This window comes from Molothrus aeneus, chromosome 12 (genome assembly GCF_037042795.1).
Source record: "Molothrus aeneus isolate 106 chromosome 12, BPBGC_Maene_1.0, whole genome shotgun sequence".
NCBI lineage: Eukaryota > Metazoa > Chordata > Aves > Passeriformes > Icteridae > Molothrus > Molothrus aeneus.
This window is the reverse complement of record NC_089657.1, coordinates 9,804,019-9,827,211: the sequence shown is the minus strand read 5'-3', so window position 1 is coordinate 9,827,211 and position 23,193 is coordinate 9,804,019. Positions and strand designations below refer to the sequence as shown.

Sequence of the window (23,193 nt, the reverse complement as noted above, 5' to 3'; positions counted from 1 at the left end):
AACTAATTGGAGCGCTTAATTTCTCTCCTCCACCCCTCTGGTTTTTTGGAGTGCAGTCAAGCAGGTTTCTGGAATGCCAGAGCAGTTTCAGATCAAATCAGCTCAAAGGAAAGGGCTGCATTTAAAAAGAAAAACAGTTTTACACAAGTCAAAGTAACAAGACAGGAGGCAATAAAATTTGGTGGAGAACAAAATCTGTTTGCAAAACAGTCTGTATTTCCAAAATAGAACTTCAGGAAATAATGTAGGGTTGTTACAGGGCATTTCTGGGTGCTGTAAGAGCAGTGAGGTGCTAGGTAGGAAAATGCAGCTTTTTCTGAAATAACTTCTTCTTAGGTTCCTCATGATAAGTTATTAGTTAAGATGATGTATCTACTTAAAGTGGAGATCTTTTCTACAGAGGCAGCCTTGATGGATACCTCCAATCCCTATCCTCATGTCTTCAGTACCTTGTACTGAAGCTTTTGTACCTTGCCAGGTTGAAAGTACAGATCAGTCAAAAGATCCCTTCCATGGTTTTAATTGGGGAAGTTCAGTTGTTGCTTTCCTCCAGGTGCAGAAAGATCTGGTTTTTAATTAACTTCAACTTTTATTCAGATCCAGTTTGGGTTATTTGTTTAACTCAAGTGACACAATTGTATAGTTTTCCAAAGACAAGTAAGCATAAATACAGTTATCATGAAGCGAGATAAAGACTTTTAGCTCATTTATTCAGAGCTTCATTTTTGGTTTACAAGTGCAAATAGTTTGCCAGATCATTGAATGTGGACTGTGTGAACAGCTCCATTATTGCTGCAGAAGTACCCAGAGCCTCAGTCAGATACTCCTCTCACAGCTCCACAAAGGACATGTTCAGTCATGAAGAGGTGTTGTTTCACATCACAGTTTGCTTTGCCTTGGCTGGATTTTCACTAACAAACCCAAGAGCAGAATTATATCAAATTGTGGAATTAACCTAACTAGTATCTGTGATGTTTCCTGGCACATCAGAAAAAGTCTGGGAGGTACTCTCCCAGCTTGGACTTTTTTGAGTGTTTTCCTTCTGCCTCTTCTGTAGCATACATCCTGTGTTCATCTGGAACAGTGACAGCATAAAAGCCACATAAGTGCCTTCCTGTCATCAGGCACATAAGTGCCTCCTTCATCCTTGTGCCTTGCATTTGCAGAGCCCCTTTTTAGCTCATAAGGCTTCTAGGTAATGAAAAGAAATTCTGAAAACTTGTTCCAACCTGAAAGCCACCCCCAGGCTCCAACCTCGGGGTTACAAAGGAACGGTTTCTATTTCTTTATTGAAAGCAGCGCAGAGCACAGGGCTGGGGTGTTGCTGGGGAGGGTTTGCTCAAGCAGGAGCCTGGATGAACTGCATGGCAGGTAATCTTCAAGTCATTTCTCCACTGTTGTTTTCCCCCTGTAGTTTGTTGAAGTTGAAGGACAGATCACGTCATTAGTTGATCTGCACCCATCCTTCCTAAGGAAGGGTTACCGACGGGAAATCTTCATCGCTATAGTGTGTTTCCTTAGCTATCTTCTGGGACTAACTATGGTGACTGAGGTAAGTAGCACCAGTGCTGCAAATTGCCGCCTTCTTTAGCCATTTTTCAGGCCAGTTTTAGCTATGACTGAGATTGCAAAGAATTAGTGACTCAGAGGAGAAGTGCTTTTTAGATGGAGCATCTTTCATTCCTAGATCTGAAAGCATTTTGAATGGGAGTTATATGTCCCTTCCCTTTTCAGTCACAGGAACAGAAACATGAAACCTCATTAAATTCAATCTGATCTCAGGTACTAGTCAGCATGACTATGAGTATTAACATCTAGTTCTAAATGATGAAACATAGAGGAAACCTTCAGCAGAGCACTTTAAGAACCCATCCAGTGGCATGCAGGGAAAGAGATTTTTATCTTACAGATTTGAATTAATTAAATTCCACTTGGTTTATTCTAGTGTAAACAAGACAGGGATATATTCCAGTGCCTGCACTGTTGTGATATTTATCTTCAAAATAAAATTCAAGTCAGATTTTAAAAACAACTGGAGGAGCATGACTGTGGGAGGTAAAATAGCACCTGTAACAAAGATGCCCAAACTCCACAGTTTTTCAAGGGAAAGTGCAGTGTAGTAAGAGTAGAGTCTAACAGCAGAGTATAAACAGAGTTATAAAACAAAAAATGAACTATTTTCATGAAATTAGCCCTTTCACTCAATAAATAAATGAAGACCCTCCTGATGAACTGACTTCATTTTTAGTCTTTTTAAGGTGTTAATGTTAGGATGCAACCATTTGTTTCTTTAAATGCCCATCCTGAAATATTTGTAGGAAGGAAAGATTTAAGTGTCTCAGTAGATTATATTAAGTGGCTTAATTTTGTTTAATCATTGTCTTGTTTGGAGTTGTTCCTGTAGTAAACATGCATATTCCCTGGGGAAGGTAATGCCAAATATTTACCTTACCTGTTTGCTAGATGCTGCTTCTTGTTGGACAGAAGTCATTGGGATATGTTGGTAGATGTTACTGGGACCTGGGCCTGAATTCTTGGGGTTTTTTTTCCTGTTGGATCTTAACCAATTGTGTCTCTCTTTTACAGGGTGGCATGTATGTTTTTCAACTCTTTGACTACTATGCAGCTAGTGGTGTATGCCTTTTGTGGGTTGCATTCTTTGAATGTATTGCTGTAGCCTGGGTTTATGGTAAGTGAGAATCCTTTAATCTCATAACTTTTGATGAGTCAGTGACAATTTTTCTAGCCAAATATTTAATCATCAGCCGCCCCAGAGTCTTCTTCCCAGCAACAGACACATGCCATTAATATAAATTTGCCCTGACCTCTTGGAGACAAATTTGCATCTGGGATGAATCCAAACTCCAGTGTTTTTTCCACAAAAAATGAGTATTCTTCCATTGCTAATTAATAAGGGCACAATTAAGCATTTTCATGTGTTACGTTTAGAGGTGAGAGTTGAAAGTGTGGCCAGCCGTGAAAATTTCTGTTTGTCTCTCAGAGAATTTCCTTTCAGAGCTGCAATGTCTGCAGGGACAAGCCAACTAAATAGAAAGTACAAAAAGAAAGCTGAAAGTATATTCTGCCCCATTACTTTTGGCAATGCCAAGCACCATGGTCTGACAGTGGCCTCTCTAGCTGCCTGAGCTGTGGCTGGGGAATAATCAGATGTGTGCTGATTAGAACTGGTTATTTCTCTGATTGTCCATGAATTCCATCGCCTCAGAGAAGCAAAACAAACAAAGTCAGATTTCTGTAGAAGCAGGTGCACTGTTTGCTGTCAAGTGTTTCCCATGGTGATCCCTCTGGGAAGTTCAGAGAGAGTCTGGAGAGAGGAGAGAGGGTGTGACAGGGCAGGAGAGATCAGCATCACACTCCTGCGGCCAAATAATGAGGGGAGGGTGGGATGAGAGATCCCCCAACCTTTGAGCTTTTCAAGAAAATCATCTTGGACTTCACAGCTGTGGGAAGCATTTGAAGAATACATCTGACATCCTCACCTTCCCTTTAAATACCCCTTGGGGAGCTTGGGAAAGCAGCTTTAATCCTACAGTATTTACAGGGCTTTCATTTGCTCGATTCTTCCAGGCGCTGATAATATTTATGATGCCATTGAGGATATGATTGGATACAGACCTGGTCCCTGGATGAAGTGGAGCTGGATTGTGATCACACCAGTTCTCTGCGTGGTGAGTACTGACCTGTGCTCTTTCAAGTCTTGCACTTGGCAGTGCTAAGCCCCCTCTTACTGCTTCTCTTCGAGGGAAGGCTGTTGCATTCAGAGGCAAATTTGCAAAGAGAAGCTGAAGGCTTGAACATACCTCTCAAAGACATCATGTTCTCAGATGTCAGCTTCTGACATGACAGCTCCCTAGTCTCTACTGTGCCTGCACAAATTGCAGTTGGCTACATTTAAGTGGATTTTTCTCAGAATTGGCAAAATTCTACATTCATGAAGAGAAAACTAACTCTCCAAAGAGCAGTCTCTACTTTAAGACATAGGACTGCTAGGCCGTTGTAATAAAGAGACTTTAGCAGTGTGAGGCAGACCTTGGCTTGAAGTGCTTCATTGGGTGGGAAGAACATCCTGGTAATATCTTGCAGTGTACAGCAAATAGTTGAGCCCTGAAGAATTGGCAGTGTACTGCAGCTGTTCAGCACCATCTCATAGCCCTCTGTCATCACACAGCAGATGCTATAAGCAAATGCAGATGCTCTTCCAATGATTGAAATGGAAGAACAATTCCCCCATTGGTTTAAAATACATATGGTATCCATCAGCTCTGCCTTTCACTGCCTGTCTTCCTCAGGCCAGTGGCTGCACCAGAGAGCCCTGCTGCTTTAAGCTTTTATTGAGACTCACTTTGTTTTCCTTTCTCATCCACAGGGTTGCTTTATCTTTTCTTTGGCCAAGTATAAACCACTGACCTACAACAAGGTCTACACATACCCAGACTGGGCAATTGGCCTGGGCTGGGTTCTTGCCCTTTCCTCCATGATCTGCATCCCTATGGTGATGGTCATCCGCATCATTCGGTCAGATGGGTCACTCATTGAGGTAAGAACAACCAATTGTCTGTCTAGAGGAGAAAGGGAGCTTTAACTTGTTGTGTTTTACACAAAGTAATGCTTGGAAAACTGCCACCATGCCCAGGTAAGGCAAATAAGGCTGTTAAAGATCACCTGGCCTCTGGGCAAACAGTAGAAAGAGAACAAACACAAAGCCTTCTGTCCTCAGATAAACACCAAGTGATTTTACTCATGTCCCACTTGTGCAGCTTCCAGCTTGGCAAATCATTACCTCCACTTGCAGACAAACATTCAAGGACTGAGGTGTATCTGAGTCTCAGGTTTCTCTTCTCCAGTCCCCAGGGACACAGAAACACCATCCTGAAAATTGCTGGGAAAGCAAGATAAGGAGAGAGAGACCTGGGTCAAATCTGGTTGTGTGAAAACTCGTTGAATTTCAAGGAAATTCAGATACACCTGTGGATTGTGTGGCTCTCAGGCATGGTCTTCACTGTGGGGGACTAAATAAATAAAAGTCAAACCCTCTTGACAGAAGGCTTCACTTTTTAGCTTTTTTAATTTGTGTATTTTATTTCAAACTGAGAAACTGGATCCAGATTGCCCTGGTAGTTGGAAAACTTTGTGTCTGATTTAGACTTGACAGTGCAGATTCCCTCAGGTTTGGATTTGCAGGAAATCTCTTGCCCTTTGCAGTTCAGTCTGGGCTCCCGTAATTTTTTTTTCTTGCAGTGTAAAGTTTTTAGAGGCTGTGCAAACATGAAACTTAGCAGTTCTCTTCAAAGTTTTCAGATTAGTTTTCTTTTTGTCTAACAAGTTGATCTTAAATGCAGCTCAGGGTATTCTTGGGGAAGAAAGTGGGACACTTTGGGTTAGGAAAAAAGAGAATAGAATTAAAAAAATACCAAACCCAAACATCCCAGAGCACAAACATTTGCATTTGTTTTCGTCCAAGTGTTAATGGCCTTTTTCAGCTGTGGCCAGGGCATAAGTGTTAATTTTCCTGCCTTCATTGTCACCATTGTCACCATGAGAGACGAGTCTAAAAGTAGCCAAAACACCGCTCAAAGACCATGTTAGGAAAGGAAAGAGAGTAAACACTGGTCAGATGCCATTCAGCTCTTCCTTTGTGAACTGAGATGTAGGACAGAAGTTGCCACTTGGCAGTGAAGGCTGGGCTGAGAGGCAGAGCTGTTTCTAAATGAGGGAGGAGGATGCAAACCATTTGCAGCACTGAAAGCCCAATGTGCAGGAGCTGGGTAAGGCTCCTGTCTGACTTCCCTGCCTCAAGTCAGGCTCTGCAGCTGAGCAGGAGCTGAAGGCTCCACAGATCCCCACATCCTTACAGAGCCACACATCTCCCACAGCCACCATCCCTGTCCTTGGAATGTTCTGCACATGGAGACGCAGAGGCCTTCTGCTCATCTCCGTCTGCTTTTCTCAGAGGCCTTCTGCCATCTCCCCTCTGCTCTCCACAGAGGCTTTCTGCTCATCTCCCTCTGCTTTCCTCAGAGGCTTTCTGCTCCTCTCACCTGTGCTTTCCTCAGAGGCCTTCTACTCATCTGCCCTCTGCTCTCCTCAGAGGTTTTGTGCTCCTCTCACCTGTGCTCTCCTTCTCTCTTGCAGAGGATAAAGGCAGTGGCTGCCCCCAAGGAAGTGAATCGATGGTCCAAAGAAACAGAGAGTGGCACCCCCTTCTGCCCCAATGGAACTTCGAATGGCGGATTGATCAAGCCAACTCATATCATTGTGGAAACCATGATGTGAGCTCTCTCTGTGAGAGGATAAACCTGCTTTAACTGCCGTTTACTAACCATAGATTCTCATAGGACCAGGTTTACAGAGCTTTATATTTGCACTAGGATTTATTTTTATTTCTCACAGAGAAAGTTATTTTTTGTGTGTGTTTTTTTTTTTAATATTTTGTAAGGTAATCACAGCAGACGTCTCTCTGTAGAGGGAGAGCTTTCATATCAGACTAGACATATTACAAGAATTTACTATTATTGGGTTTTTTTAAATATATATATCTTTATCTCTAAATATTATACACCTTACCACTTGAATTGATTGTCTTGCCAGCAATACATTCAAGTCTCAGAAAGCAATTTTAGGTGCTGGTATGGTTGGGAGCAGGGTAATCTATAGAACACACAAAAGGAGCTCTGTTGAGAGATACATTTTTTTTAAAAATGCTGTTTCAAGAGAATTTTCAAAGGTGTAGTATTTCCACCCTCTGGTTCAACTGTGGTAAACGACAGGTGTCAGGATCACTTCAGGGAGTGGGTACAGTTTTGTTTAGTGCAGTCCCTGGATAAGGAAATAGCCAAACAGCTGGAGTGGAGAGTTTGCAAGGGATGCAGAGAAGCTGGACATGAGCAGTATTGTGGCTGTACCTCCCAGGGACAGCACTGGCACCCTGTCACACAAACTGAAGAGAACTTGGGGAAGGCATTTGCAGGATTTGGCATGGTTCAGTCTTTTGTTGTAATTGTTTTTAAAATTTTTGAGATTTTTTTTTTTAACATAAGTGAAATGCCTGCTGTTTGTGTGTGAGCAGGGAGGTTGGGTACCTGCTCCTGGGTTTTCCAGCAAACCATATTTTGGTGTGGTGGCATTGGTGTAAACTTGAATTCTGCAAACTGGGAGGGCAGCCTGTCCCCAGGGTAGCAAGGATGAGCACAGAGAAGCCAAGAGGGGAAAGCAGCACCTGTTCTCTGACTGCTTAAGGTGTTTGCTTCCTCATTTGGGCTTTGGTTTGGGCAGGAAAATAAAGGAATCACTTCTGGACTCTGAGCGTCCAGAGATGGACACAAACCAGGTCATCCCTGACAGGAGGAACAAAACCGCTCACCTGGTGTAACTGGTATTGATAACAGACACATTGTTAATAATAATAGTAATGATGATAATAATATCACACAGCAAACAGGTGCTTTTCATCCATGTATCTCAAAAATGCTTTTCCAAGTTCAGTAACCAGGATTTGCTTTATTTATTTATTTAGGGGAGGGAGGTCATTGCTGTTGGAGGAACAGACAAAAGGACTGAGTCCCTTGTCCCATGTTACTAAATAGCAGTAGTGGACCTAGAGGCCCCAGTCTCCTTGCTCATCATTGGATAAACCCATGATTTGATTTTATTTTACTTTATTTTATTCTATTTTATTTTATTTTTAAGGGGGCTGGAGGGTGACAAACATATTTATGATTCTTATCTGCTGAAGAAACTGGGCTCTTTGAAATTTAAATTAAAGCAAAGGGAACACATAACACTGAAATATTTTGTGTTGGTCAGAAGGAATTGGGTACCATTCCAGGTGAGACTGGGAAGTGAAGAGAAACCCCTACAAGGAGTATAGGAATGGGGGTTCCACTTCATGTATTGCAGGTGAATGTTTCTGTGGGGAATTGGATCCCTGAAAACTGTCCAAAACATGGACAAAAGCCTTTTTATTATTTTTTCTTTTTTTTTTTTTCTTTTTTAACTTGAGCAGGTTGTGCTGGGAACGGGTTGTCTGGCAAAACTCAGCCTTGTCATGTGGGCATTGTATTAGAGGGAGAGAGGTTTTTTCTTATGATACCACATGTAGTCTTTCCAGAGGTATTTAGAAGAAATACTTGCTAAAAGCAGAGTTTTTATCTGCTTATTCTGTTGTAAGCTTAGTCTGTCAAGGCAGAGGTTGTCACTTATTTAAACAGGAACATAAACAGTTCTTAACATTCCTACACAGTAGCTTTATTTCATTTTTTCTTGTCCCATGTGCTAACTGGCCACAGCAGCACAAGCATTTCTTAACTTACTGGTTTCCCTGTAACAGAAACAGGGAGATTTAAAACTAAAAGATGGACCAAAATAATTATTAATTATTAAAGAAAAACATCGCTGCATCTCTAACTTCCAAATCTTTCTAGTTTGAATTTGTAGATACTTTTACAACAGAGAGCTGAGTTGCAGCAACAAAACCAGCCATGGTAGAATTGTGTTTTCTTTTTTCTCATTGCTGTATTATGAGAGTTCTGAAGGAAACTTTTGCACAGCTGGAGATGGCAAACATCTTAATGACACCTGCTGGGCCAGTAGCAGAAACCACCCAAGGTTACAGGAGGAATTCTGAGAGCCAGTGGGTGTCATCAAATGTGCCCAAAATAAAGAAATATGCATGCAGCGATTTTATTTTTTTAACAATCAAAGGCAAGGAAATGTAACCAAAACCACTCTCTTAGTGGGCTTTAGCTTGGACTCTCATTTTTGAGTTACAGTCAGTGTCTGCAGTAAACAGACATGGGTGAAGAGGAAGTAGAAGGTTAGGGGGGGTCTAAATTAATGTTTTTTGTGAGTACAGATGAAACACTGATGCTTGATTTATTTCTTTTTTTATATATCTACATTGTCATACAACTGTGTTTGAGGTTATATAGTTTGCACATGACTTTTGTGCTACAGAGCTGAGACAAGCTTTAGTTAGGGGAAAAAATGGTTTGGCTCCATCAAAGATGTCTCCAGCAAGTCAGCTGGGTGTTTAGGCATCTCCCAAGTTGTGGAGAGTGCCTCAGTGGGAAGAACCAGAGGAATAATACTACACCTTTCAAAATACAACTACCAGAGAATAGAACCCAGCCCCATTTCAGTACAAACTGTGCCATTCAAATCAGTCGCTTCCATGTTCCAAGGGAAAAGGTCTCGCACATATGCAACAACCTCACTGAAGATTCTCTGGGTCAGCTTCCCTGGCCCTGCTGTGCTCTTCAGCACGACTGCAAGGGAGGGCTGGGACTCACCAAGAGCCAAGAAATCATTGCTTCTGGAAAACAGTTCCCCTCTCCCCTCCTCCCTTCTCCGACGAAAAAAAAGAAAAAATGTACTTAATTCTTCTTGTTTTATCTGGGGTTTGAGTTCCAGTGAGCACATTTGCATTTTTACAGTTTGGGGTTTTTACCTAACAATTTTATCAGATTTCTAAACTTTTCTTGGTGGTTAATTTGCATTTCGACATGATCCTCTGCCAAATTTATTAAAACATAATTTTTAAAAAACTGTTTGTGTTTTCTACCTATTTTGACTGCAAAGACAACTGATTTTTTTCCAATATTTACTTGTTACTCTTATGACGTATTTTACCTGTTTTGTGTAAATGAGGAACTCTGTGTTAAAGCATCATGACTAGTTATAGATGAACTGGTTTGGATCTGGGAAAACAGTGCAGTTTTGGCATGAGATCTTTAGAACCAGATCCCTGCGATTTAAGCCAGCATAAACCAAGACAACACGCACACCTTTTCATGTTTCATGTACCTTTGTATTCATGGGGTCTTCTGGGCTTGAAAACAGCAGAGTTTCAGCAGTATTTATTTCCAGCTGAACTGAAATCAAGAGATAGTAGAAATGTAAAGGGGAACATTTCCTCATGAGATTTTTCTGATCTATTTCTTATTTTTCTCAATGTTCCGAACCTTTTCAGTTCACCTGTCACTAGTGATGATCTCTCTGAGTATCTATTCTAAGGGACTTTACCAGTAGTCTGTATCTCAGTGTTTAAACAGTATGATTTCATAAATAGAACTGTTTTTTTATTGTTGTTGTTATTATTCTATTTTTCCTTCTCATCTATAGCTTTCCTTTTCATCTGGTCCAAACAGATCCACACACTTAGAAAAGTCCTCTTTCAAGTTTGAGATAGTAGGTCCACAATGGATTTGTTCTTGTGTTGTAAATGAAAATACAAAAGCCTAGAGCAGTGCTGGTGGCCACCCCACAGCAGCAGCACAGCTCCTGGCATGTGGGGTGGAGGGGAGTTAGGTGTGATCTGCTGAAACAGCTCAGCAAAATTGATTTTCACTGCTGTTCTTGAGGAAAGGACAAAATGAGAAAAAGAAAGGGGAAAAAAATAGTGCAGCCTTACAGGTGCTGTAACACCAAGAGAAGCCCAACAACATCAGCAGAGCTTTTACTGTCGCCGCCAGGACAGCGCCTCCTGCAGCTCTTTCCAGCCCTGTGCTCATCCTCCTTTCCCAGCTGCAGATGCTCCTGGTTCCTCTTCTTTGTCTCAGCGTTAGATAACTCAAGTAGATCTGAAGACACATGGACATCTCCATTCAATAGATCTTTTCCAAGTCTCCTCCTGGTCTGTTTTTATTTGCTAAGGAGACTTTCTGTTTTGTTGAGGTTGTGCTTTCACTTTTGGGTTCAAAGCTCCCACTTGTTGCATCACTGGCAAACTTCCAGCTGTGGGAGAAGGATTTGAACACTTTTGAATAACTGATTATTAGCTTCCATGTCTTGTGGTCCCTGCAGGATCACTCGTGGAGGCATAATGTATATAAGATGTTAAATAAGCTGTGCATTGAATGCAGTGGACAAGTTAGTTAAGCAGCTCAAGTACACTTGGAAGAAAGATGACCCTGACATCATTTCCAAGGAGATTCAATGGAAGTTGCTCACTTTCAGTAAAAAGAATAAAAATAAATCTGTGTTTAAGTAGACTAGTAGATGAAATCTTCCACCCTCATATGCACGCACACAGTGGGGACATTGCTTCTATTCCTAGGCTGCAAATCACGTGTGTAAATCTTGCCAAGCTGTTCAGGATGAGGATTGAGGAGGTTTAGACACCACTTGCCTGCAAAGAGCCAGCCTGCCAGGGTGTCCAAATGGTCTTTCCTAAATGGGGGTGGTGGAAGAGGGAAAGTAATAACAAAATCCTGGACCATGGCCCTCCAAAGAAGCCTTAAGGTTTGATTTGTAAGCTCTCCTGGCTCCTTGTAGGCACCACATGGCTCCTGGCATGGGAGGTTGGGTGTGGTGTGGGTTCAGGCAGCTGCCCTGGACTTGTTTTCTCCAAAATCAGCATCCAAAGCCTTGTGGTTAGGATTGACGTGTAGTTGTGTATTTGTATATTTGCATGAGCAAAGGTCAGGAACTGTCAGACCCTGGTAGCTTGTTTTATTTCTTATAATCAAAGATAAGCTTAAGAAACAAAGTATTTAGTTGATTTGGTGACACTTGACATTTAAGAAACCCTTGAACTTGTGCAAAAGAGGTGCCCTGAGCTCCATATTTTAGTCACAAAAAAATTCTTATGGTGTTAGCAATCAATTTGAGTCTATGGGAAAAATTGCTCAAGAGAGACTTGAATATAACCAGCACCAGCACCCACTGGAAAACTGCCTGAATATAACCAGCCCCACGCCCTCCACCAGATTGTGGCTCTTTTCTGCCAGCCCAAAAGAAATATGTACATGGACAGTGTTTCTCTGGAAAAAAAAAATCTCAATTTGTTTGTTTCTATTAAAAATAAACAGAAAAAGTCACATTCTTTGTGTGGTTTTTTTCCAGTTGTCACTGGGAATTGGTGATTTCAATTTACCCATGTCCTAAAAAAAGAGCAGAAATAGCTTGAGACACCATTTCACCAGAAAACAGGGACAAGCTCAAAATTTTGCCAGTTGAAAACTTTAAGAAAACAAATCACCCACCCATGCCCATCAAAGATGGAAAACCTTGGTGACAGGGTTTGTGCCTGGAAAAGAGCCTGACCCTGCTGGTAATGTTGGGCAATTGAATGGCAGACACAGCCTTTTTGTATTGCTGATGTGTCCTCATTTGAAATAATCAGTAGAAGTGTCAGAATTTAATTACCACGAGTTCAGGAGTAAAGTAAATTGAAGATAATTTTAAGGACACAAGTTTGGGAGGCTTGTTCCCTGTAGCTCTGCAGTGCACAGCAAAATGGTGCTGCTCACTTTTACATTTGCAGCACAGGGAAAAGGTGGCCTGACTTGAGAAATCAGAAGAAATAATGGGAAAAATAAAGCTAATAAAAAAAAAAAAAGGCAAAACTCAGTGATGCTAAGGAGCTGTGCACGTGCTCTGTGTGTGTGCATTTGTGGGGGAAGGCTCCAGCCCTGTAGCACAGCGAGCACGATACACACTGTTCCTAAATGTACCTGCTTCTGCAGCTGAGGTGTTAGAAAGAGTTGAATTTTTTTTCAATATATAAAGAAAAAAAAAAAATAAAATAAAAAAAAACAACCAAACAGTGGCAAAATTATGTTGAGAGGCTGATAAAACAAACAAAACCTGAGGGGGCAAGTTGAGTCAGTTCATGACCTGCTCCTGTCCTGGAAGCCAGCGCTGGTCTCTCAGCACCGCAGAATCCCAGTACTGTTCTGAAGTGCTCGTTGTTCAATAGGATGTTCTTTTTCTCCAGTGTAATGTTGTGATTGTTACCTGATAATGTTGCCAGGGACTTCACATTGTAAGAGGTGATCCATCTTGTTTGATGTGTTTGGCTAAAAAACAGTGGTGTTTTTTTAATTATTTCAATTCCTAGCAACTGTGACTACAGTAATGTGATAATGAGTAGCACATGCAGCGAGGAGGCGAGGGCGATGATAGCCTCCTTGAAAATGTCATCTGAACTTTTTTTAAAGAAAAAAAAACCTTAAAAATATTTTTAAAACATTTTAAAACATTTTTGTGTGTTCCAAAACGGAATCTTTGTATTTGAAAAAAAACCCTGGAGTGTAATTTAATCCTAAAACCCCATAGCCTTTGTGTATATGGTAAATGTTTGTATTTTGCAGTTTCTGTTTTGCTTTTTAGATAAATAAAATGTATATGGATATTTTTAAGTCATCTTTGCTTTTTTAGATGAGTTTGTAATCACCTTATAACTGAAAATAAAACTTTCCTTTATAAACCACCTATGCTGTTGGACGGGTTTGTTTTTTTTTTGGTCTTTGAGTAGCTCAGTTTTTCCTTTAAACCTATTACTTATTTTGGGGTTGTTGGTGTGGGGGATTTTTGACCTTATAAAATACTATATAGATATGAAATATGTCTAACTATATATATATCAAATACATCTAACTTCACATCCCCCATGGTTTCACCCTAGTTGGCAGCACAGCCCCATGCACAGCCCCACACACAGCCACTCACTCACCCCCTCATTCAGGAGGATGGGGGGAGAGTCAGAAGGGTAAAAGTGCAAAAATTCATGGGATACAAGTTAATAAATACCAAAAGAAAAAGGAGGTGATGAAAAAAAAACCCCACAACAAAATACATCAAAGAGATAAAAAACAAATTTTAAAAAACCAAATGATGCAAAAGAAAGCCATTTCTCACTAGCCACTGCCCAGCCCATGCATGGCACTACTACTGTAAGAGCTCAAATATATCAGAAAAGCCAATAGGAAGAAAAAGAAAGGGAAAAAACCCACCCCAACATTTATTTTTTTTGGTGAATGGGGCCGGTTATTTCAAGCTTGCTGACCTCTTGACCCCTTTGGCCTCTTCAGTCAAACAGATGGAGGTTAAACCAGTGTCCATTCCTGAAGTCCTGATTTGAGGTAGGGAAAGAAAAAACCAAAGTGATGGCTCCTCCTTGTGAAAATAAAACATTTGAGCATCACTGCTGAGCCTCCAGGATCAGTTCCACAGCTGTCTTTAGTTGGGGTTTTTTGGCTTGGTTGGTTATTTTGCTGGATGTGATTGAGGACTTTGTCAGGGGTTTCTCCTCTCACCAGCACAGCTTGCAATGCCTGGGCTAAGCAGGCTCATGAGAGCACAGACAGCAACTGCGGTGTGTCTCAGGTTAACATAAAATAAATAAACAGGAAATTTAAAAAGCCATTAAGTGCACTGAAGGGTTTTGGCTACCTGCCCTGGTGGCCGTCACCTGCCCAGGGCTGCAGTTGCTCCCATCAGCCAAGGCCCATGGGATGAGAAGCGGCATCAGCAGGGGATGTGCTGCCCACTGAGGCACGTCCCAGGCACAAGCTCTGCTCCAACCTTTCCCTGGGACACACAGGGAACCCCTGGACACACACTGAGCCCCGAGGCTCTCGTTCCATGGGCGCTCCTTCCGCCTCCTGCAGCCCCCGTGCCTCGGATGGCTCCACGTTTGGCAAGGCCTCGTGCAGGATCCTGTTCTGAAGTGTTCACCCCAGGAGGGCAGCCAGAGATGGCAGATAGGGGTGTTTATGTGGCAATGATTCCCTGAGACCCTGCTCAGTCTCTGAAAATTCTTGCATTACCCACTTGGCCATGAAGGGTTGTAAAACCCAGCTCAGCCTCTCTGTGCTGGTGAGCAGAGATTCCCTATGGCCTTACCCAGGAACTTTCCAGCCTGTGCTGCCCACACTGGGAGCATAGGGAACAAATCCTCAATGCAAGGACACAAGAGCTGTGTTCTGGGTTCATGGCAGTCATTTCTGGGGATGTCTGGTTTCAGAGGTGGGGTGATTTGGCTACCAAATCCAGATCCCCAAGGCACCCGCTGGAGCTGCAGGGTTCTGAGCACCAGATGGGACATCTCCTGCCAGCACATCATTCTCCAGGAGTTTTCTAACCCATCCCCAGGGATTAACCACAGTTTTGCAAATGCTGCCACGTCACGGCTGCCACGTGCTTTGCTGCGTCAGTGTTTTGTCACGGAGCAGCTCAGCTTTGAGCCAAGATTCCCCGTGTGGAAAAGCTGCAAGCAGTGCTGGAACCACATGCATGAGCATCTCCAGCTGTTTCTGTTAACAGCTACAGCAAAATTGTCTCCATGGGCACAGGGAAGGGAGCAACCCAAGTCCTGCTGCTTATGGTGGGTGCGAAGGTACAACACTGGCAGCCCTACAAACAGGGGCCTCCCAGCAAAACCCTCTGCGTGGCTTCCCCTTGTCCTCCAAGGTGTCTTACAAAATGTCCCCTGGCAAGTTAAAATGTTGCTGGAAGCAAAGCATTGCCTCACTATCATCCTCCAGCAGAAAGCAACACAAACCAAAATAAATGCATTTCATTTGCTTTTATTTAATTTTAAAAAAGTCAAAGTCATTCCAATCCCATTTAAATACAGAGATTTACAAATAGGTCCAAAACAGGACTAAAATATTCTTTGAAATGCTGTACTTTTAAATATTGTGCTTTCATAGATACATAAGAAAATTAGCATATAAAAATACTTTACAAGGAATACACTCTAATATATGGATAAAAATACACATTTAAGTAATGCATTTCATCTTCATATCATTCAAAATGCATAGGAAGGGATACAAGGACCAAGTTTTTCTTCCTCCTCCTTTTTTTTTATTTTTTTAAAGCCTTTAATAAAAGTCTTCATTAAAAACCTATGAGAAGCCCCAGTGAGCTTCCACTGCTCAGAATATTGCATATAAAAACACTTTCGGCTGCACTGTCAATGCTCCACAGTATCAATTATGGCACATTATCAAGCTGTGGCAGCAATGGTATGGGATATTGCATACTCAAAGAGAAAATGGCTACAACCACAAAGAGCTGGATGGGGCCGTGCCTGGAAGGAACACCTGGATTCGTTTGTGCTGTCACAGGGGCTGGAGGGGACAGACAGGGCAGGGACAAGTCCTGGCGCAGCAAAGCGACACACACGAGCTGCACACCCACCCAACTCCCTCCACACACCCCTGGCGTGCAGCCGGGGATGGAGGAACTGGAAGGGCGGGCAGGGAACAGGGGCAGCGGGCTCTGGAGCTGCCGTGTGTGACAGAGGGAGCTCTTGGACTCCATGGCCCAGGCCAAAAGGGAAAGAGGAGCTGCACGCTGCCACCAGGACAGGGACATCATCATAAAGTGCTAATGTGGGAAACAGGGCAGGCAATGCAAACATCACAGCCCCTCTGTCACAGCCCCTCTGCCGTGCGGGGCCGGGGCTCTCGGGCAGGAGGGGAGCGGCCACAGAGCCACAAGAGGCCAGGCACAGGCAAAGGGGCACACACCACCCAACCCACAGGGACACAGGACACAGCCCCACCCAACCAAGGGCCTGTCATTCCTCTGCCTCAGGGGAGACAGCAAGGTTTCATTGATCCAAAGCATCAGGGGCAGCCCTGGGAATTTTGCTATTCTGCTATTTAATTCCAGACACAGGCCAGGTTTGCAAGCAAGACATCTCTGTAAAGCTCAGACAAACAGGGGGATTCAGACAGGTACTCAAGGCCTTTAGCCTTGGGTATGGCCTCTACTCGGTAGTCACTACTGAGCACAGGTAACAACACTGCTCATGGGAATCAGCCACACAAGGTACCTAATCCCACTAGGGGTGAGCCAGACCTAGGGGAGAGTGTGGATAGGGCTGGCAGGACACAGATGCAAATAGCAATTTTTGCACAAGAATTGCATTTGGCCACTCTCAAACACATTTTAAGTGTCTTTTAACTGCCACTCTCCACAGCCCTGCACTGGGAGTGCAAGGGGCTGCAGGAATTGATTTGCCAGGAGTGTTGAAAGGATGGAGCTGGGCACAACATAAAAGGAAAGGCATTTCAGTCTTGCTGTATGTGATTAACTGAGCAAACAAAGAACATAATAGCACCATGTCTGTTTGTAGGATGGCCAAGGCCTTTCAGGGTGAGGAGGATGTCGGAGGCAGGACCCTGCACAGTTGATGGCAGAAGCACAGGGGGATGCCCTGCCATGGGGGACGGCTGTGGATGCTCCTTCCTCCTGTTGGCAGTTTGTCCTGCTGCCATCACTGCCACAGCCCCAGACGCACACCCAGCTCTGACCTTCCCAGCAATATTTGGCGGTCTACAGGCTCACTGGAGACCCACCTCCCCACTTGCAGGTTATGGTACACAGAGCATTTACAAATACCAGTGCAAAAAATCAGGAAAAACACCCCAAATACCACAAGAGCTCAGCAGAGGCATCATCTGCTCTGCTCCTGCTGCTCAGAGTGTCTGGACACTCGCCTTGACCTCGGCGCTGCGGGGCACCTGTGCCAGGAGCTCTCTGTTCCCCTCCGAGGGAGCATTGGCAGCCAGTGCCAAGGGGTTCCGGCTAATCACCAGGTCCAGCTTATCTCCAGCCTCTGAAATCAAGGGAACGGCCAGACAGCAGTCAAAGTCTCTTGTTCGGACGCGGTTTACCTGCCAGGATGGATTTAGGACATGCCATGGGAAGGAACAACAGAAAGATCATGTTTGTTAGTCAGCAAATGCAAGATTAGTGCTAAACCCCAGCTGGAAAAAAATACACAACTCTTGGGGGTCCCTGATTCCAGGTTCACAATGGAGAAGAGCAGAAGCACCCCTTCAGAATGAGCATCCATGCTTATCTGAGAAACGATGCAGTAACTGATAGAGGAAGGGGGGAAAAGTCTGGACAGGAACGAACCCTGACCCTCAGTGCCTGGGGCAGTATTACAATAAACACTGCAGGGCTCAAAACCACTTCTCCTGTTCAAGCTTGTAGAAAAAAGTTGCCATTTTCCATTATTTTTTTGCCATAATGGCTTTTACTGGCCTTAAATTTGTGGTGCCAAGTATCTAGCACATAGAAAACAAATAAAGGCCTGAGGCTTCTGGCAACCATTTTCCAGCTCAGCCAGAGGTAAACCCAGACTATACCAAACAATTTCTTCTTCTCTCTCCCCATTTATATCCTTCATTTCACAGAGTCTGGACACATTTCATGTGGGCTCAGGAGGCAGCTGCAAATTCCCTCTGTAGGGTTCAACAGTGAAAGCAGTTTCTGCTGGCTCTTGCAGACCTTCAAGCACATTTCTAGGCTGGGTCATCTGGAGAAATCACCCCAGCTTTCTCACCTACAGCTACCAGAACACTGGGGCTTGGTGCCATGACAGCTCCAGGACAGAGCAGGCTGGCAAACAGCACAGGGATGGGAAGTGGGGAAGGGGAAAAGCAATTTCCCATACACCTTTGGAGTGAACATAACCCTGGGCCAGGGATTGCTTCCTTCTCTGAGTAAGGGCTGGGTACTTGGCTCCATACAACCCTTCCATCCCAAGCCCCTTCCCAGAATTAATGCATGCCCACAGTGCTGGGTCTGTGAAAGCAGCAGTGTCCCCCATCCATGTCCCCAGAGAGACCCCAGTACTGCCCCTTACAGCAGAGGGACAATTTCTAGCCCACTTGTGGACAAGGAGAGATAAACCACAAGTTGCTCTGCCCCTGCTCTGTGCCAGCCAGGCAGCTCCAGTGCAGAAGTGCCACTAGTGCAATGCCATGCTCCAGTTAATCCATGCAGCCAAGAGGCAGAGGGTCTGAGATAGCAGGGACGCGGTGTTTTGCTGGCCCGTCGGGCACATCATCGTGCCCACAATCAGCAGCACTGGGCAGCATCCTCAGCAATGCAGCTCTGCACTTCTTGAGGGGAGTCACCTGTAGCAGGTCTGCAGTCCCTCATTCCCAGCTCCACATGACAACGTGATGGCAGCTCCTCGTGCGCCCGTAGGTGTGAGCTGTGCGGCACAGCGTGTGGAAAAAGGGTGTCCAAAGTCTCCATGCCGCTCTGTTTAGGATTTTGGGCACACCTCCCAGAGCACTTGGCACTCACAAAAAGCAGCCCATCCAACACTGAACAGAAAGGCAGCCCAGAGCCTAATTAGCTTCTTGTTCATTCTTGCACCATCTTTTATTTGAAGCTGAGAAGGAATAATTGTATAGCAGCCAACTGGCGAGAGACCATAACAAGCTTAAACAAGGTTCCCCACAGTGCTGCCAGTCCTCCAGTTACCTGATGTACATAAAGTATTGGCTCTAATCCGACTGCTAAGAACCCCCACCTAGAAATTAGTAAAACTAAACATCTGAGTGTTTCCGAATATGGTCACAATATCTGCATTTCCAAATGGCAGCAATTTTTCCACAGAGGTTGCACTTCCTTCAGTTGCTGTTTGAGTTGCCTGAAAGCTAAAATAGTTGGTTTTCATGCACACAGAGCTTCTCTTCAATCTCCAAAATTCACCAGGCTTTTTCTGTCCCTCCAGTTGTTGATATGCCCAGGGCATATTTATTACAGACTGTGCTTTTGACCAGAGTTTTTATTCTGTTCTGCATCAGCTATTTCAGATGAAGCATTTTTCAAAGAAAAATATCCATTAAAAATACCTTGCTTGAAGGATGTACTTCCTAGAAAACTTTTCTAGTTGTCAAAGGCATGCACAGAACTTCATGAACTTCACTTAATTCCACAAGGGGCTTCACAGGAACACATATTGGTCAATGCAGTCTGGTTCATCCAAAAACTAGGAGTAGGATTGAGGGTGAGGAAAGGAGCAACACAGCTTCTTGCTTGTTTTGAGCTGTCCAAGCTCAAAAAGGCCAGTGCCAGAACAGACTGTGCCCTGGACCAGTGTAACCTAGGAGTACCACCTGGGGTACCACCTGAAGGTACTACCTAGTGATTTCTTATTATAAAACACAGGTCCCATTGAGTGTTGGTGGCTAAGAGCCAACCTAGTTGGCTAACTATTACCTTTCATTAAAGTTAGTGTTGCCATGGATGGGTTTCACTTCTCTCTTCCTCTCAGCCACTCATTCACTCCGTCCCAGCCTCCAGAACTGCATTTTGCATTTATTACCTGAAGCACTCTGTCATATGGCTTGAGGCCACACTGATCTGCTGGCCCATCCGGACGGACCATATTTACATAGACACCTTTTTCTAGCAGGCCATCCGACAAACTGAATCCAAAGTCTTCGCTCTCCGGGTCTTTGTGGAGTGTCATCTGGAGAGGCAGAAAGAGAAGAAGCAGGTTTGAATGCAGCAGAGTAAGGAGGGGAGGATGTACAGGGTTGCCAGGATGGGAGCAGCATGAGTTATGTGTGCAGACCTACAGCAGTTCTGCTCTGGGTCTCCCGGGCAGGTTTTTCTTAGCCTGGGCAGATAACACAGACTGAGCCTTATTTACCTGACACCATCACCACAGGAGAATTGCTTTGGTGACTGGCATAAAACCAACCCCATGACAGTCCCTTGCTCTTGGATGTGGAAGGAAACACTTGCAGTGTAATACAGACAGCACTCATGTTTCACCCAAAGAGCAGCAAACAAGTGTTTGTAATAGAGCATCGCCTTCCCTGGCTCAGGTTATGCTGTGTATCCTCTGGGTGTGCCAGACCAGCACATGAAAAATCAACATGTTTACTGGGAATTTTTAATGTAGTGAGTCAAATGTGAAGACAGCTCGTTTTTAATACATCACTCAGCAGGAACATCTAAAATTCTCCATATTACTTACAAGTAATTATCAGAAAATTCATATCAGTAAGTGCTCACGCTCTGAGGACAAGAAATGGGCAACCTCATCATCCTTCCCTTGGGCATGTCATGTCTTAGCCTTGTCCAAAGGAGAGGAGCACTGCTGGCAGTGTCTTACCATGGGGTAACATTGGGAACCAGGGACAACTGATTCCTCAACACTACCAAAATCTTCCCTTGCCTCCCATGAGCTGGGAGCGAATCTCTACCATGACTGTGCTCCAGGCTGGGTGAGCCTCATGGATCTGCAGTCCTGGGGAAGGACAATGCTCAGGATGACACACAGGAGCATCCCACCTGGTCTCAACCTCATTTCCAAACACAGCCAACACCAGATGCTCCAGCAGAATGAAGAGTCACCCTATAACATGCCTAATTACATAGCTCTTCTCTTTTAGGTACCACAGAGTTTTATTTAAAGACACATTTGCCATGCCCTGAAGGGCAAAAGCAGATCAAACATGAAAAAGTTGTTTTTTCCAGCTAGCGTAACTGCAGGTTTCATTCTGAAGTCACATTAGGAAAGAAAAAGGCAATCAAATTTTTGAAACCTCTCCAGCTCCCTTCCCTGCTTGCATTCTACATCAGCAGCTTCTACAGTTAATTACTTTTCCTAATTACCATTGCCTTGCACAATGGTTAAACTGGCTACATTCAGCTGGATGCTGAAATCAAACCAGTATCCCATCACTGAAGTGGAGTGGAAGCAGAGGGAAGTAGTTTTTTATTTGAGAAGTGGCCTACTAAATGGAGTGTACCATAGGAAGAGAGCTGATGGGTCTCCAGGGGGGCCATACTTTGAGCTCTCTCACTTTAATCTGTAGCACCAATTAACAAATGCCAAAACACAAGTACCTGGAAATCTTCTATATAAAGAGAAACAGCAAAGCCCAGGTTTGAACCCTGCTGAATGATGGCAGCTAAATCCCATTACTCTTCTGAAGGGGCTCCTTCATCTTAATCTGACCTTCTGGAAACCTTTGCTGCAGACCTTGGTGAGGGCCAGCTTTAACAAGGACCAGTTTCTGGGGGTCCTCCTGAGCAAAGCAGATTTCTTACAAGGTTGCAAAGGTTCTACAGCTTTAACCACTGAGCTACTTCAGTGCCACAGTTACACCCACCCTTGGCGACACAAACCTTGTGAAACTCAAGGGGGGTCGGGGACATGATTTCCTGCATCTCCTTCTCGATCTTCTTCATGTCCAAGTTCCTCTCGTTCTTCTTGGCAGGGGAGCTGCTGCCCTCCGTCTGTCCGTCCGTGCAGCTGGAGTTGGCTTTCCTCAGCGGGCTCATTCCCGAGGGGTTGACAGAGTCCAGGAGCAGCTTGCTGCCCTCCAAGCCCAGGTTGTGCACGCTCCCTGTCATGATGGACGCCTGCAGGGCGAGGGCACAGCGTCACTCTGCTGAGTCAGCAGCAGCAAGAGCCAGACCACGCGGCCACTAAAGTGCCACAGACAACACAGCGGCACCACTGCTCCCGTTAATCAGAAAATAAGTACCAAGAAGCTCTTCCTGTTGGCTGTAAGAGCCTTTGCCAGACCTTGGCAGCTTGCTTCCAGGTCTATGGCTGAGCCACTTCATGCTCTCCACCCCCACCCCAACAGGGAGCTAATCTCAGAAGGAGGCATTTGTGAAGCATTGCCTTATTTTTCAATGACCCCTTCCACACCAACTGGGCCAGGCAGGTCTCATCTTGTGCATGAACCATCTTGAGTCAAGGAGGATGAATACACCATTCTCAGGGAGCTCCCAGAGGAGCCAGTGTCAGCCTGGCTCTCCAGCCTACCTCTGCAGGCTACAGCTCCTCTCCAGCATCACACAGTGCTGGCAATGGCCCAGGGGAGCCAATGCCTTGGACTCCACTGAGGGCAATTCAGCACAAAAATTAGGATTTTATCTGTCAGTAAATAGGAGCTGTCACTGAGCAAAATTGAGTTAAAAATATGAAATTAAGTAGTATTTAAGCCTGGTCATCCTTGATAGCATCCATTAAAAGATGCCCCTAAGTAGATTGGACTCCATTTGGCAATGCTTTTCACTAATGAGATTATGTTGATCAAAGCTAACGAAGGAGTCAAGAATCCAGTCTGTGGAACCTCAGCTGGCTCCAGGTCATAGAGTCCGTTTAAACAGTGTAATGAAACCTGTAATTTCAAAGTTCAAGTTCAAAGGGTCTGCAGTGCCAATAAATGTCAAAAGGTAGAAGAAATTAAAGGAAAGGTATGGAGCAGGCAGCAAAATTCTTCGACACTAAATGTGGCAAGTCAAAGAGCAATTGCTCCTGTGCACAGGGGAAACATCATCCTACTAAATCTCTAATCAAGACCCTCCAGCTCTTTGTTCCAAGGTGGAACAAAGGCAAATAAAATGAATTATGGTAGCAGTAGGAAAATACCAGCACTACCCACGTTATCCTAAAAAGGGTTGGATAAAATACAAAAAACCTTTCATCTTTGCACTTTTCAGGTCTTCACACATGACTTGATCAGCTCAAATTTGGGCAAAACTCAAATATCTGTTACGTGGAAGGACACTGACTTACCACATACTTGAAAGGCAGTCTAACAAACAACAGCACAGCCAGCCAGGGTACATTTGGTCACTGCCCTCTGGTAGCCTCAGCCC

General features: G+C 44.2%; 2 protein-coding genes across 4 annotated transcripts in view; one reads left to right on the top strand and one right to left on the bottom strand.

The window, feature by feature from the left end:
* Positions 1-13,231, top strand: part of SLC6A6 (solute carrier family 6 member 6) — a 57,834-nt gene extending 44,603 nt beyond the window's left edge. For both annotated transcript variants that reach the window (XM_066558233.1, XM_066558232.1), the window contains 5 exons: positions 1,415-1,552; positions 2,587-2,689; positions 3,589-3,689; positions 4,388-4,558; positions 6,154-13,231. In XM_066558233.1, the coding sequence (XP_066414330.1) occupies positions 1,415-1,552; positions 2,587-2,689; positions 3,589-3,689; positions 4,388-4,558; positions 6,154-6,294 (654 nt within the window). In that variant the 3' untranslated portion in view covers positions 6,295-13,231. The remainder of the gene's footprint in view (positions 1-1,414; positions 1,553-2,586; positions 2,690-3,588; positions 3,690-4,387; positions 4,559-6,153) is intronic.
* A 2,082-nt stretch (positions 13,232-15,313) lies between these two features.
* Positions 15,314-23,193, bottom strand: part of GRIP2 (glutamate receptor interacting protein 2) — a 249,364-nt gene continuing 241,484 nt past the window's right edge. For both annotated transcript variants that reach the window (XM_066557950.1, XM_066557951.1), the window contains exons 22-24: positions 21,706-21,942; positions 19,889-20,035; positions 15,314-17,432 (exon numbers count right to left, since the gene is read on the bottom strand). In XM_066557950.1, the coding sequence (XP_066414047.1) occupies positions 17,235-17,432; positions 19,889-20,035; positions 21,706-21,942 (582 nt within the window). In that variant the 3' untranslated portion in view covers positions 15,314-17,234. The remainder of the gene's footprint in view (positions 17,433-19,888; positions 20,036-21,705; positions 21,943-23,193) is intronic.